Genomic DNA, 16,160 nt, shown 5'->3' with positions numbered 1-16,160 from the left:
AATTAATGCTAGCAAAACTTTGCCAGCGTTTGGCTGCAGAGACGCAACTTAAAATTTTAGTGAATTAGCGTAGTGGTAGCAAATTTGCGCCTGGCAAAGTGGTGCGAAGAGTGGTGAAAATTAGCCCTTCAGTGAATTTGCCCCATTGTTAACTCTGCAAAGGGCCCTGTTACTTTACAAAGTGTGCAACATTATTCAAACCACATGCACCCTTGCAATATCACACTCATATCACAGGGCAAGATAGCTGCAACTCATCTGTGTGGACTGTAAATATATGTAAATATTTTTCTTGGAAGTAGTGCAGCAGAATTTTTTTTTCAATCTAGAGCACATTACGTCTTCCTAAAATTCATCTTCCACATAAGCTTATTGGAAGAGTTTACAGTATATGCAGAGGATTTCCCGTACCAGTCAGTTAAACTGAAGAAATGAAATGTCATCAGTGATTAATCATCAAGTCCAGTTGCTCTAGATTTACTTCTACTAGATATTCAACATAAACAGTAACACAGCACAATGTGCAACTGTGTAATCTACACTTCATGTTTGTCAGTTAAACTTAAACTTTCCTTTTATTGCCAGATCACTGAATAAAAGTTTACAACTACTGTGTATGGAGTTGCAAACCGATGGGGAACCAATGAAAAAGAAGATCAAGTTTTCAGAGGAATGTTATAGCAACCAAGAACACCCACCTGCAGCAGTGAGTTGCATGGGCCTGTGTATAATATAAACTTAAAAGAGTGGTTCACCTTTATTACATTTTTATTATGTTGACTAATTCTAAGCAACCTTTCAATTGGCTTTCGTTTTTGACTTATTTGCCTCCTGACTCTTTACAGCTTTCAAACAGCTTTCAAACGGGGATCACTGAACCCACACAAAACAAATACTCTGCAAGACTACAAATGTTTGTTATTGCTACTTTTATTACTCATCTTTCTATCCAGGCTCTCTCCTAGTCATATTACAGTCTCTAGTTCAAATCAGTGTATGGTTGCTAGGGTAATTTGGACTCTAGCAACCAGTCTTGATCTTGGTCATTGTTACACCTTTTTGAACTGGACAAAGCCTAATAAAAATGACTAGAATTTCTAGAAATTGGTCATATCATTGGAAATGTAAAATGACCTAATAGTAGAACAGCAGTGAATCCCAGTATTTGGGACTGGTGACCTTGGAGCAGTGACAGGAGGCTCAGCATGACGATTAGTTAAGGTGAGATCTAGATAGAATGATTATTTGCTATCTTACACCTATAAACTCAGTTTGGAATCAGCTAGGGTGAGATCTGGGATGAACACCTATTGGCTGTCTTAATTATTCTTGCAACTTTTTCCAAAGTTTTGATACATCAATGTTTTGGCCAACAGGTCTTGACTCTGAATCAAAATAGGCCCTAGCATTTCAAGTACACAGAGGCTCAAACAACACCCCCATCAGCCCACTTAATGACTGTCTATGACAACTTACAGCAGCCCTTCTGGCATTCTTCAGAACCCACAGATTGCCAGTCCAGGCCTGCTGACCAAAGGTTGGGACTCCAAGGGTTGTTTGAACTGAAAGTCTGACAACCACTGTGGCAAAATAATCTAACTGGTATAAATTACATCAAACATCCAAACCACAGATGATACAGTCATGCTTCTTTATGTAGATGTTGTAAGTGTAGATGAAGTGATATACCTTTGTCTCCTCTCTCTTAGGTTAAGATGCATTGTAAAAAGACCGTTAGTCCTCAGAAAAAGCTGTCATCCAAACTGGCACAAAAGTTTTCCAAGCTGAAGAGTAAGGCTTTGGGGGCAGCTGGCGGTGCTTTTTGCAATAAAGATTTGCTCCCTGCAAGTAAGATTCAGAAGAAGCTACCATTCCACAAAGGGGCAGATCTGATGGTTAAACAAAGATTGGAACGAAAAGGCCAGGAGAGACTGCAGCTAGCTAACAGCACAGAGGGTCCAGAAGAAGGGGGTAAGTAATGTAAAACTAAAGGCAAATGTTGCTTATTTACTAAAAAATTATATTCCCATGTATAATGGTAAAGGGGAATAACACTATTGCATTTGAACTACCCAATGCCTGATTTTCATGACTTACAGATTTTTATGTCTTTATGATTCCTAAGTAACCACTGTGATTTGTGCCATAGTTGACATTTGTGTTATTCATAAATGTTCTTTGTGGTTGTGGTGAGACTGACTAGAGGTAACAATATAATTTCTTTCTTGTCAGAGGTAGACAACGAAGAAGATTCTGAGAGTGAAGAAGAACAGGACCTCCCAGGGGTGGCCACCCATGATGCTAGTCTTGCTTTGCACACTGCTATCAGCCCTTCTTTGGTTGGTCCTTCTCCATCATCTGTGGTAAAAATGGAAGCTAACCAGAAAGCAAAGAAGAAAATTGAAAGGCAGGGTCTGTTAGGTAAGGCTTTGCAAGTGGTGTCTATAAAATAAATTCAAATGTAGAAAACATGAATCTATTTTTGCACACTCCGACTTTCTGGTCACACCACCCACATACCGTGCCCTTTTCAGAAAATAGCGCCATTTCCTATGTTTGGCACACAGCATCAGAAGCACAAACTGCACCAGCAGAGAAATACAGTGGCCCTCACCATTTCATGACATAGAGGCCTAAAGCACTCCACGAAAAACTGTGGCACCTTCATCTTATGCAATTAAGATCGCTGTATAAATGACCAATAATAACCACTCCATTAAACTTGCCAGTAAGATCACTGCAGAAATTACCATGAGAACTCTACTAACCCAAGACTATGATAACACGCTATGATAGCAACGATGAGTGCACAAACATAGGGTAAGTGGGGATGCGGAGGTTGGATAGCAGCCAGTCCAGTGTGATGTTATGTGATGCGATCGATCAGATCTGTGATCCAATTGCATTGCATTTTCACTGTCATCCCGAATTCGGCACTAAATTTTGCAGTCAGGACCAGGCCCCCAAAACTAGGAGGGCCATAGGCAAGTGCCAATGGGCACATTATGAGTAATCTGGCCCTGGCAGTGTCAGGCCCGTAGGCGCAGTTTAGGTGAGGACCAAGGAGGAAGGTACAGTTCGTGGTACAGGAGGGAGTGGCAGGAGAATGGTCGAAGACAGGCAGAGGTCGGTTCAGGCAGCAAACAGGCAAAGTCGTAATCCAGGCAGAGGTCGGTACAGGCGGCAAACAAGCAAAGTCGTAATCCAGGCAGAGGTCGGTACAGGCGGCAAACAAGCGTAGTCAAAATCAAGGCAGGAGTCGAAACCAGAAGTCAGAATAACAATATAGCACCCAGGAACTTGACAAGAAGGAACCTATAAACGGGCATAGGCTGAATCCTGCAGCGCCCTTAAATAATCATATCTTCGCGCCAAGATGCGCAGGATTGCGTCAGACGCCGAGCGTCAATACGCTGCGTCGGCGTCAGCGTCATCACTGGGCGCGGACGGTACGCGCTGGCGTCCGGCGGCCACGTGGCTTCCCGTGGGCGCCGCCATCTTGCCCATGCCGTCGGACGCTCCTTACAGTACCCCCCTCCCCACGGGGGGCCTCCGGACCACCAAGGCAGGGTTTAGAAGGGAACTTACAGTGAAACCTTCGGACCAAAAGAGGAGCATGAACGTCAGAATGTTTAATCCAAGAACACTCTTCAGGCCCAAACCCTTTCCATTCCACCAGGTATTGAAGTGAGCCTCTAGATATCCGGGAATCCAAGATCTTTTCAACTTCAAACTCCTGATGACCATCAACCGATACTGAAACAGGAGAAGACGAGGAATGGGTGGCCAAGGCCGGTTTCAAAAGGGACACATGGAAGACATTTGGAATCTTCATCTCAGGTGGTAATTGGAGACGAACAGCCACAGGATTTATAAGTTCGGTAATAGAAAAAGGTCCAATGAACTTGGGACCCAGTTTAGCAGAAGGAACTCTAAGGCGGATGTTCTTGGTTGAGAGCCACACTCTGTCACCCAGCGTATATTGGGGAGGAGAAGAGCGTCTCCTATCTGCAAAAAACTTCTGACTGCGGGAACTCTTTTCGAGATTGTGCTTTGTGGCTTGCCAAATAGCAGACATGTGAGAAACTTGGTCATTGGCAGCAGGCACATCAGAGAGGAGAAGATCTTGGGGAAATGCCAGGGGATGTTGTCCATAGACACAAAAAAAAGGAGAGCGGTCAGAAGAGGAGTGAAGGGAGTTATTGTGAGCAAATTCGGCCCAGGGAAGCAAATCAGCCCAATCATCCTGACATAATGATGTATGGCATCTGAGGAACTGCTCGAGAGCCTGATTGACTCGTTCGGAAGCACCATTGGATTGAGGGTGAAAAATGAAGAGAAATATTGAGACATTTACACAAGGATTTCCAAAACTTAGAAATAAACTGCGAACCTCTGTCAGAAACAATCTCAAGAGGGAATCCATGGAGGCGAAAAATGTGCTGAATGAACAATTTAGAGAGTTCAAGAGCAGAGGGTAATTTCCGAAGAGGTATGAAGTGAGCCATTTTACTGAACCTGTCAATTACTACCCAGATGACTGTATAACCACAGGAAGGAGGTAATTCCACGATAAAGTCCATGGCCAGGTGTGTCCAAGGTCTAGAAGGGATTGGTAGAGGAAGTAATAGTCCTTTGGGAGAAGTGTGATAGGGCTTGGAGGCAGCACAGACAGAACAAGAAGCAACAAGGTTCTTTACATCTTCACGAAGAGAGGGCCACCAAACAAGACGGGACAAAAGTTCTATCGTCTTCTTAACTCCCGGATGACCAGCTTGCTTGGAAGAGTGAGACTGAAGAAGGATGGATTGGCGAAGATCCGGAGGTACAAAGGCTAGACCAAGGGGAGTGTTACTGGGTGCAGAGGCTTGGGCCGACAATATTTGAGAAGCCATGGGAGGAAATAAGGCAGCAATAATCTTGGTGGAAGGGATAATCGGTTCTTCATTCTTAAGAGAAGATTCAATCGGAGAAAAACTTCTGGATAAAGCATCTTCTTTCCGATTTCGGGAACCAGGTCGGAAGGTGATAACAAAATTGAAACGGGAAAAGAATAAGGACCATCTCGCTTGTCTGGGGTTCAGACGTTTAAGAGTTTGAATGTACTCTAGATTCTTGTGGTCGGTGAAAATAGTCACTGGTACTGAAGAACCTTCTAAGAGATGCCTCCATTCTTCCAAGGCTAGCTTGACTGCTAGGAGCTCCCGATTTCCCACATCATAATTTCGTTCGGGGGGAGAAAACTTTTTGGAAAAGAAGGCACAGGGGTGAAATTTGCCATCGCTGAGTAATCTTTGAGAGAGTACCGCACCCGCCCCAACATCGGATGCGTCAACTTCAATGAAGAAGGGCAACAGAGGATCAGGATGTCTCAGGACTGGAGCGGAAGAGAAGGATCTTTTCAAAAATTCAAAAGCGTCCTTGGCTTGAGGTGTCCACAAGTCTGGTCTACCCCCCTTACGGATAAGGGCCAAAATAGGAGAAATTTGAGAGGAGAATCCTTTAATAAATTGCCTGTAGTAGTTGGCAAAGCCCACAAACCTCTGGATGGCCTTGGTACTAGTGGGCAGAGGCCAGTCCTGGATGGCAGAAACTTTAGCTGAGTCCATTTCGAAACCTTCAGCGGAAATAATGTAGCCCAAAAACGGAATTTTAGGAGTCTCAAAGGAACATTTCTCAAGTTTGGCAAAGAGGGCATTCTTCCTGAGACGGGAGAGGACTTTTCTCACATGAATTCTATGTTCCTCCAGATGTTTAGAAAATATAAGAATATCGTCAAGGTATACGACCACGCACAGGCCCAGAAGATCTCTGAAAATATCATTGATGAATTCTTGAAAAACGGCAGGAGCGTTACAAAGTCCAAAAGGCATGACGAGATATTCGTAATGACCGTCTCGAGTATTGAATGCCGTCTTCCACTCGTCTCCCTCCCGGATACGGATCAGATTGTATGCCCCTCTGAGGTCAAGCTTAGTAAAGATGCGAGCCCCTTTTAATTGGTCAAACAGTTCGGATATAAGGGGTAAAGGATAACGGTTCTTTGCAGTAATTTTGTTGAGGCCCCGATAATCGATGCAGGGACGGAGACTGCCATCCTTCTTTTCTACGAAGAAGAACCCTGCGCCGGCTGGAGAGGAAGAAGGACGAAAGAAGCCACGTTGAAGGTTTTCTTGAATATATTCCTTCATAGCCTTGGTTTCAGAAGGAGACAAGGGATAAGTTCTTCCTCGCGGGGGCATGGTACCAGGTAGGAGGTCAATGGGACAGTCATAAGGTCGATGAGCGGGTAGGGACTCCGCTGACTTCTTACAAAAGACATCACTAAAATCCTGATATGCCAGGGGGAGAGAAGAAAGGTTTATTGAAGAGCAAGTTAACTTCACAAGAGCATTGGGGATTAAACAATTCTGACGACAAAAAGGACTCCATTGGGAAATCTGACCCGCACACCAATCAATAACAGGGTTGTGACTTTGGAGCCAGGGCAGACCCAGGATAATAGGAGTGGAAGGGCAATTTATAACAAGAAAAGAAAGTCTCTCCACATGCAATGCCCCAATAGTAACAGAAAGTTCATCTGTGGCGTGTGTGATAAAGGCCGAAGATAATGGTCTGTCATCAATGGCCAAAACTCGGAGGGGTGAAGGTAAGGACTTCAAAGGAATCTTGTGCAGAACGGCAAACGACTGGTCCAGGAAGTTTCCAGCAGCCCCAGAATCCAGGAAGGCTTGCGAAGAAATCTGCTTAGCGTTTACTTGAAGCTGTACAGGGAGCAAAAAACGATGAGGGAATTGTTCTGGATTAGAGAAGATTCCACCCAAGTGTGTCTCCCCACACTTACCAAGGCGAGAAAGATTTTCTTGCTTCACAGGGCAATTGAATGCAAAGTGTGCCTTGCCACCACAGTATAGGCATAGGCCAGCAGAACGTCTGCGAAGCTTCTCTTCCTCCGTCAAGCGTGCACCCCCGATCTGCATGGGTTCCTCAGGAAGTGCAGCCGAAGAAGAGAACGAGGTTGGAAGGATGGGCTTCTGAAAATGTGGAGCTAGAAGAGGCTGGAATCTCTTACTTTTATCCCTGTCAGATAGATGCTCCCGCATTCGAGTGTCCACCTTGGTAGCCAAGGAAATGAGGTCTTCCAAAAGGTCTGGAATATCCCGGGAGACCAAGTCATCCTTAAGACGGGTGGAAAGTCCTTGGTAAAAGACCGCATGGTATGCGTCATTATTCCAGGTAGTTTCAGCCGCCAGTGTGCGAAAATCAATAGCATACTCGCTGACTGGGCGATTTCCCTGCCGGATCTGCAGGAGACGAGAGGCGGCCGTAGTGACCCGCCCTGGAGCATCAAAGACCTTGCGAAAGGACTGTAGGAAGAGATCAATGTCATACGTCAGAGGAGAATTCTTCTCCCATAGTGGAGATGCCCACTCCAACGCCTTCCCTTGCAGACGGGTGATCACATACCCCACTTTTGCCCTCTCGGAAGGATATTGGGAGGGCTGGAGCTCGAATTGGATTTGGCACTGATTGACAAATCCACGACATGCCTGCGGATCCCCATGGTAGAGAGGCGGAGCTGGAATCTTGGGGCCACTACCTGAAGCGGAAGCAGCGGTACCCACAGGTGGAAGAGCAGCAGCGGCAGCAGGAGGATTCACAGATAGTTTATCCAGGATTGCCTCCAGGGCTTGCCCAAAATGAACCTGTTGGTTCTCATAGGACTCCATACGAGAGGCTAGCCCACGGAAGGCTCTTCCGAAGTCCGGAGGTGGAGTAACTTCCTCAGACGGGTCCATGGCCCGTTTATACTGTCAGGCCCGTAGGCGCAGTTTAGGTGAGGACCAAGGAGGAAGGTACAGTTCGTGGTACAGGAGGGAGTGGCAGGAGAATGGTCGAAGACAGGCAGAGGTCGGTTCAGGCAGCAAACAGGCAAAGTCGTAATCCAGGCAGAGGTCGGTACAGGCGGCAAACAAGCAAAGTCGTAATCCAGGCAGAGGTCGGTACAGGCGGCAAACAAGCGTAGTCAAAATCAAGGCAGGAGTCGAAACCAGAAGTCAGAATAACAATATAGCACCCAGGAACTTGACAAGAAGGAACCTATAAACGGGCATAGGCTGAATCCTGCAGCGCCCTTAAATAATCATATCTTCGCGCCAAGATGCGCAGGATTGCATCAGACGCCGAGCGTCAATACGCTGCGTCTGCGTCAGCGTCATCACTGGGCGCGGACGGTACGCGCTGGCGTCCGGCGGCCACGTGGCTTCCCGTGGGCGCCGCCATCTTGCCCATGCCGTCGGACGCTCCTTACAGGCAGCTCGACAAGTTTCTTTATCACTGAATTCAGGCATACATAAGAATGAGCAAATATTGTAAAGAGTTTTATGGGCAAATAGAATCACACGAGTTGGATGTTCACTTCTTCTGTAGCATGAGCTACATAATACCAAATGCTCTGTTCTAAGCATCCAGCCCCATGGCAATTAAGTTTAAGTGTTAGCACACGTGCACGCTGCAGAAGAAGTGGGCCCCCTGAAATGTTGGATTTGATTTAAAGGCCACTACAGAGCAGAGCCCTGCATGTTGTTCCTCTTCCCTATCTCCATGTGGCATAAGATAATGAAGTCAGAATGAAGTGGACATCCAACTTGTGTGAAGGGCTTCTATTTGGCTATAAAATTCTTTCCATTATTAGCGTCTTCTTAAATCAAATGTAAAAGTCGGAGACAAATAAATTTGGCAAACTGCCAGTAGAAAGGTAGGAGAGTGCAGTGGAGGGATGGAAGCTGTAAATATAATCTAATATCTGCAAGCTGATGCAAAAAAATTATATTTAAGAAAATGCTCCTTTCTGTTTTTAACTTTTTAGACTTTGCTTTTTACTTTCATATTAGTTCCCCTTTAATGAAATTGCAAAAAATACAGTTTGCTTTTCCAAAAGGAAGTGTATTTACATTTAATGTGCTTCTCTTTATCTTTTGATTTATACAGTATATTTTCCCACCACACTTCTGTTACAACAGCTCTATATTCTGATTTTCTCAGGGTCCTACTGTAGTATTATTAGTCCAGAGAATGAAGTTAAGATCCGCAAGCGTTCTGCAAAGCTGGATTCACAAACTCTTTCCATGAAACCCCTCATGAAAAAATCCCTGAGCCTAGCGAGCGAACTTAAAGGGAACTTGCGGCAGAGTGTTCCTTTGGGTACTTTGCCATATACTCCCAGCAAGAGTCTGTTTGGTTCTCCAGCCCTGTCCCTGAAGAAGGACAAGAAGAACAAAGAATTACAGGTCAGTCACCAACAGACAGGAAAAACTACTTGTAGGAAACCATGCATTTTATTTAGAATCTAATTGTCTTAGAAAGGTTAAAGGAACAGTAACACCAAAAAATGTAAGTGTTTTAAAATAATGAGGTTATAATGTATTATTTCCCTGCACTGGTAAAACTGATCTGTTTGCTTCAGAAACACTACTATAGTTCATATAAACAAGTTGAGTAGCAATGGCGGAAATGGAAAAAAGGCTTAATCGCACAGGTTAAATAGTGGATAACAGATAACACCATTATGTTCTACAGTGCTTATCTGTTATCTGCTGTGTAACCTGAGCATTTTTTCCTTTGAATGGCTGCCCCCATTGCTTATTTATATAAACAATAGTAGTGTTTCTGAAGCAAACACACCAGTTTTACCAGTGCAGGGCAACACTGCATTATATTTTTATTTTATTTGATGTTATTGGTCCTTTAAGCAGGATATGCCCTAACAACACTTTAATTCATACCTTTTATGTGTCACAAATGCATCCCCAAAGCAAACATTGCTCTAAGTATATACACCTAATCATGATAGATATAAATACATTTTTTGCTTTCTTTCTTTAAACAGAGAAAGAATGGAGTACTGAGTCTCTCCTTGACATCCAGAGGCCCAAAAAGTCTTAAACAAGGACTGGTAAAATCCAAACAGGTATGTTAGCATCACTAAAAATTGTTGAGTCAGCTGAGGATTGATGATTGTATACAATGGTATAACAGTCAAATGTGTGTCTCTGTACACTTGTAAGCCATAACTCTACAATTAAGTAAAGCTATTCAACATAGCTTAGCATTAGTAGCTTTATATTTTAACTTCTGTCATTTATTAACCACTTTTATTTAGTCCTCTGTCTGTTATTTCTCTGTGTGCCTTGTTTGCACTTGATAGTCTGCAATTCTCATTCTTTTTTGTGCTTGTCACTCCTTCATTTTTGCAGGAGAGAGGCCGAGCTGTTAGCCGGCTCCTACAAAGCTTTGCTGTAGAAGATGACTTCCAGTTTGATGATAACAGCAGCTTTTCAGAAGGAGAGGATGATGCAAGCCCTGCTGGTGGCAAAAGTAAAGACCGGAGTGAGTTGCTAGAGACTGTCATAGTAAAACCTGCTATAGTAATTCTTTAGCTGTTCATCTAGCAGCAGGATAGGAAGAATTTTTGTGTGTTTTGGAGAAGGGTTGTTTCAGGCAGCATTTGAATAGGCATTTATTTATTCCAAAGTGCCTTAGTTATTTTATAATATATATAATGTATATGTTTTCTCCACATCAGTTCCCTAATAAGCCAGGTACTTAGATGAAAAAGTTGGACTAAACTGATATTTGTCATCACATTATAACTTTTAAGTTCATTATCTATATGGTTAAAGTCACTATAACCAGATTGTAAGCTTTAGAGAGAGAGAGGGCTTCTGAGCAAGTATGTGTACAGCACAGGTTTAGAAACTTCAAGTAACAATTACTTACAAAAACAAACCTCTCAGCAAAAAATGATCAACATGACCTATAGGTAACTTTTAATGTAAAGTAATTTTTAGTGTCAGTATCACTTTAAGTATATGTATTCAATAATGCTAGATGTGCTTGTCCTTATCTGACTGTATATAGACTATATAAACTGCATTGTGTATTAGTTTAAACTTATGTGCAATAATTGCAACCATTTCCTTTTTCAGCTCATATTTGCTCCCTTTCCAAGGTGGATCTAAGGGAAGGCTTAAAAGTCCTTATACCCAAGGAGGACAACCTATTGTATGCAGCCAGTATCCGTAGCCTGCAGCCTCCAGACATGTAAGGAATTCTGTGTGTGCATTGGTGGAACAGTTGGTGGGAAGATAGTTTAAGATTTATATGCTTGTTTAGTTTAAAGGGGTGGTTCAGTTTTAGTGGTTGACATTTAGATATGTCATAGAATGGCTAATTCTAAGCAACTTTTTAATTTCTATTTTTATCGTATTTTAATTACTCTTCTGATTATTTTATTGTATTTTAATTATTCTTCTGACTCTTTCCTGCTTTCAAATGAAGGGCACTGACCCCATCTTAAAACACATGCTCTGTAAGGCTGCAAATGTATTGTTTATTACTCATCTTTCTATTTAGGCCCTCTTCTATTTATATTCCAGTTTCTTATTCAAATCAATGCATAGTAGCTAAGGTAAGTTGGACCCTAGCAACTAGATTGCTGAGTCTCTCCCTGCTCACTTATAGCTCTGGGCTCAGATTACAGCAGTGAAGGGGGGGAAGAGGAGCAAACTGAGCATGCTCACACCCGGGGCAAGGAGGTTTAAGCTGAAGGCAGACAGTCTGATGCAGAAGCCCATGTATACACAATAGAAGGAAAGAAATGCAGTATTTCTTTTGACAGAGGACTCAGAGCAGCACTACTTTGAGAGTGTACAGGTATATTTAAGTGCACCTTTCTGATAAGGTTTACTTAGTTTTACCTTTCCTTTTCCTTTAATTTAGAACTCAATAGAGAATACAGAAATTGTACAGTGACAATTCGCATTGTAAGAGATCACAAGCACCCTTGCTTATTCAGACTATGGTGTAACTGGAACAGGATATATATTTTAGGTTTAAAGCTTTTGTTTTGTGTATTCAGCCTCTGCTAGTTTTTTATTGTTTGTATTAATAAACCATTATTTTGCTAATCTTAATTTTCTTACATTTTGGGATAGACAAAGGGTTCCCAGAGTATTCTTGCTATATTTAAGTAACACAATGTCATATTTTTATTGTGTAATTGCCATCTCTTCCTGCGTTACCTCTTTGTAACTGCATAGTTTTTGTGTTGTTTGTATTAATAAACCATTAGTTTGCTAATCTTAATTTTCTTACATTTTGGGATAGACAAAGGGTTCCCAGAGTATTCTTGCTATATTTCAGTAACACAATGTCATATTTTTATTGTGTAATTGCCATCTCTTCCTGCGTTACCTCTTTGTAACTGCATAGTTTTTGTGTTGTTTGTATTAATAAACCATTATTTTGCTAATCTTAATTTTCTTACATTTTGGGATAGATAAAGGGTTCCAAGAGTATTCTTGCTATATTTAAGTAACACAATGTCATATTTTTATTGTGTAATTGCCATCTCTTCCTGCGCTACCTCTTTGTAACTGCATAGTTTTTGTATTGTTTGTATTAATAAACCATTAGCTTGCTAATCTTAATTTTCTTACATTTTGGGATAGACAAAAGGTTCCCTGAGTATTCTTGCTATATTTAAGTAACACAATGTCATATTTTTATTGTGTAATTGCCATCTCTTCCTGCGTTACCTCTTTGTAACTGCATATATTTCCGTTTTACAGATACAGTGTTGTGATAGAGGGTGAGAGAGGAAACCGGCCTCGGATTTACTCCCAGGAGCAGCTGCTACAGGAAGCAGTGAGTTCCTTTTTCGGGATCCCCCCAGTGTGTTGTGTATAACCGGAAGATCTGGTTTCGTACTTTTCTTTTCCGTACTGGTTTTCTGAACCAGTGTTCTTCAGTGACCTGTTTTTACTGTGACACACTGATAGAGCGACTAATGTCACTAATGTGTTTAATGTATTACACAGTTCAGTTATACATATACATTTTCTATGCTGTGTACATACATATATTGCATTTTGTTGCTGAGACATTTTTATTTGCAGGTATAGGAAAATATGAGACCAGCTAAACCTTAAGGGCTAAAATGAGCCTTTATTTTAGAACATCCTGTGAGTGTCAAACTAGGACATGAGTATCTGCATTTTTTAATAATATACTTGTACTAAACTTCTGTTAGTGAGCTGCCTTTTTCTGACATGTAAATAGAGATCTTATATGTCTTGATGGCTCTCAAATGTCTGTCTTTACAGGTAGTAGATATACGACCTCAGTCCACACGGTGTCTGCCCCATGGAACTCGAGTCTGCGCCTACTGGAGTCAGAAGTCACGTTGTCTGTACCCAGGGAATGTAGTGAGAGGTATGGCATGTTCTTTTCTATTAAACAAATGTATACAATCAGTGAAGTAAGCTTACAGAAAGAAAAAGACTCTGCCCAAACTCTGTTGCTCTAGTAGAATTTATTAGATTTCCTCCCTCTGTATTCTTTTCACTTGTATATTAGTATGCATTTTCACTTTCACCACCTTCTTCAGCACCTTCAGTGCCACTGTACACTTGCACATTGCATATTCCACCTGCTGGGTTTGCAAGTATGTGCATGTATATTTTTATTTATACAACGCTATTTATGTGCACATAAATGTACAATAGAACACATAGGGATAATTACAATAACATATACAAATAAATACAAAACATATCCCTGGCTTACAATTTAAGTATAACAAACAGAAAATCAGAGAAAGAGACCATGGCATTTTATTGGCTCCTTGTGTTCTCAGCCATGGCTGCAGTATTGCTGTGTCACTGGTTCCACAAACCTTGTCTTGCAAATCCATGTATAGATGGAAAGGGAGAGGCAGCCTGAAGGCCAACTAGAGTGTTATTTGGAGGAAATATTTATTTTGCTGCCTTCAGTACCCCTGGTACGATAGCAGGGTGACCAATACAACAATGATTGCTAATATGTGCATGCTTGGTTAGTGATAAAGTGTCCTAACCAAATGTTAGAGGCACAGGTGGGAGCTGCTAGAACCCCAAACATCTGAAAACCACCTTTGTTTAAGCAAGTGTTTATAGACAGGAGAAACTCTCAAAATGTATATAATAAATACAGAGATGGGGTACTGCAATGGGAACTAAATGTGTGTTCACTTTTATATGCTGTAACTAGAAAAAGCATCAATGGGAAACATTATAACAGATCTTATTACAGGCTCTTCCAGCGATGAGGGGGAGTCTGATTCTGTAACGGTTTCGTTTGATGATGGTGATCGGGGAAGAATCACGCTGAACAACATCCGATTGCTGCCCCCTGACTTCACCATCCAGTGTAAGCCTCTGCCTGCATATGACACTAGAGAGCCTTTTTTAGTCTCAAGTGACTGAATAAGAAAACCTAAATCTAGTGTAGGATTTGTATTTCACTAATATGAAAGAACAGACCTAAGGTTTGTATATTTTTGCAATACACAATATGTTATATTATAAGAAGTAAATCTTGTATTGTTTTTCCAGCTAATCCTAACAAGCGGGATCCATTAGTGTAAGCTTCATTCAGAGCCATTATAGTGTGTATAGCCTTTCCTGTACACTTTATTCCAGAGGCAGCTCTAGAACGCAATTTCTTATTTGTGCTTTAAATAAAACACTATCCAAAATGTAATACTTTCTGAATAAAACATCTCCCAAACATCAGACATCCACCATCTTTAATGCATTTATATTACAACTAGACATTAAGCCCGTTAAATTAACGGGCGCTAGAACATACGGTCCGTGGGGCACATGCGCAGTAGCGCAATCCCACGGACACAGGGACTGGACGCAGAGACACTTCAACTTTATTATATAGGATAGGATACTAGTGTTAGTTAGAGTGTTGATGATGTTATATTTGTCTCTCTATCTTTCCATGACAGGTACAGAACCATCACCAGCTCTGCTCCTGTCTGCAGAAAGTCGCAGAACTAAGCGTGTTGCCGGTAACAACACGGTTTCCACAGAACCAGCCCAGGATACAGAAAGCAGGGAAACAGAAATCCCAAAGAACATCAGCAAAAAAGTGTCCAACAAAGAGAAAACAGGTGAGTGGCGGTTAACAATTTGATAAAATAAACCCAATTAAGGGAATAACAATAGAATACATATTTAGCTACTTTTGCATGCCATCTGTTTAGATGTAGACTGTTGATAAAATAAAGGTCAGGTGTTTAGGGGCATATTTATTATGCTGTGTAAAACTAAATTTGCCGAAAAACGGTGTAAAAAGTTGTGTAAAAAAAAAAAGGCTATTTTATCAAGGTGTGTTTAATTTTACATTATGCGAATGCCAGATTTGCCACTGTATTTTACATTGCTTCAAGCAGAAGTCACTCCTAGGAAAAATGAGTTAAACGTTTTTTTACAAGGTGAAGCCTGGTGATGTGTGGTGTATTATCCCTCTGTTTTCTACACAGCATAATACATATGCCCCATAGTGTTAAGAATAGTGGTTTCCAATTGCATTAAACATTAAAAGCAATTTTGCTTTAAAAATTGTCTTTTGTCCAGCTGCAATGAAAAGTTCTGCAGGAACGTGGCACATTTTAAACAAAGCTGACTGCAGTTTATTTTGCCCTGTGTGGTGGCACAGTTGTGATTGGCTACCCACATCCCACTGTCTGGGGAAGGGCCATTAGGACACTCCTAACACTCCTAACATTCCTAACACTCCCCCATGTGTAACACGAGCACCGGACAACACAGTACAAAATGCTTATTTTAAAGGGCAATGACAGACGAGACATCTTGTTGCCTGCAATTAATCTTGACCACCAGGGGCAATAATAGGTGCCTTGTTTCCTCTCCACCTGTTAACCTGAAAATTGCTGCTGGGAAAACATTCACAGCACAGCTACTTTCCAAAGTCACCAGAAGTTTCTTTGTGAGGAAACTTTGCGCAACTTAGTGCTGGATGTGTTTCCTAAGTGGTTATCTATATAGTTACATAGTTACATAGTTAAATTGGGTTGAAAAAAAAGTCCATCAAGTTCAACCCCTCCAAATGAAAACCCAGCATCCATACACACACCCTTCTCTACTTTTAATTAAATTCTATATACCTATACCCATACTAACTATAGAGCTTAGTATCACAATTGCCTTTCATATTATGCCTGTCCAAAAAATCATCCAAGCCATTCTTAAAGGCATTAACTGAATCAGCCATCACAACATCACCAGGCAGTGCATTCCACAACC

General features: G+C 41.7%; 1 protein-coding gene across 8 annotated transcripts in view; it reads left to right on the top strand.

The window, feature by feature from the left end:
* Positions 1–16,160, top strand: part of bahcc1.L (BAH domain and coiled-coil containing 1 L homeolog) — a 220,223-nt gene that overhangs the window by 180,251 nt on the left and 23,812 nt on the right. For 7 of the 8 annotated variants that reach the window (XM_041576469.1, XM_041576471.1, XM_041576466.1 and 4 more), the window contains 11 exons: positions 586–706; positions 1,710–1,971; positions 2,233–2,421; positions 9,046–9,290; positions 9,890–9,970; positions 10,257–10,389; positions 10,989–11,103; positions 12,633–12,708; positions 13,167–13,275; positions 14,122–14,250; positions 14,840–15,004. In XM_041576469.1, the coding sequence (XP_041432403.1) occupies positions 586–706; positions 1,710–1,971; positions 2,233–2,421; positions 9,046–9,290; positions 9,890–9,970; positions 10,257–10,389; positions 10,989–11,103; positions 12,633–12,708; positions 13,167–13,275; positions 14,122–14,250; positions 14,840–15,004 (1,625 nt within the window). The remainder of the gene's footprint in view (positions 1–585; positions 707–1,709; positions 1,972–2,232; positions 2,422–9,045; positions 9,291–9,889; positions 9,971–10,256; positions 10,390–10,988; positions 11,104–12,632; positions 12,709–13,166; positions 13,276–14,121; positions 14,251–14,839; positions 15,005–16,160) is intronic. The other variant, XM_041576470.1, reaches the window with a different exon arrangement.

This window comes from Xenopus laevis, chromosome 9_10L (genome assembly GCF_017654675.1).
Source record: "Xenopus laevis strain J_2021 chromosome 9_10L, Xenopus_laevis_v10.1, whole genome shotgun sequence".
Taxonomy (NCBI): domain Eukaryota; kingdom Metazoa; phylum Chordata; class Amphibia; order Anura; family Pipidae; genus Xenopus; species Xenopus laevis.
This window is presented reverse-complemented; position numbering and strand designations above follow the sequence as displayed.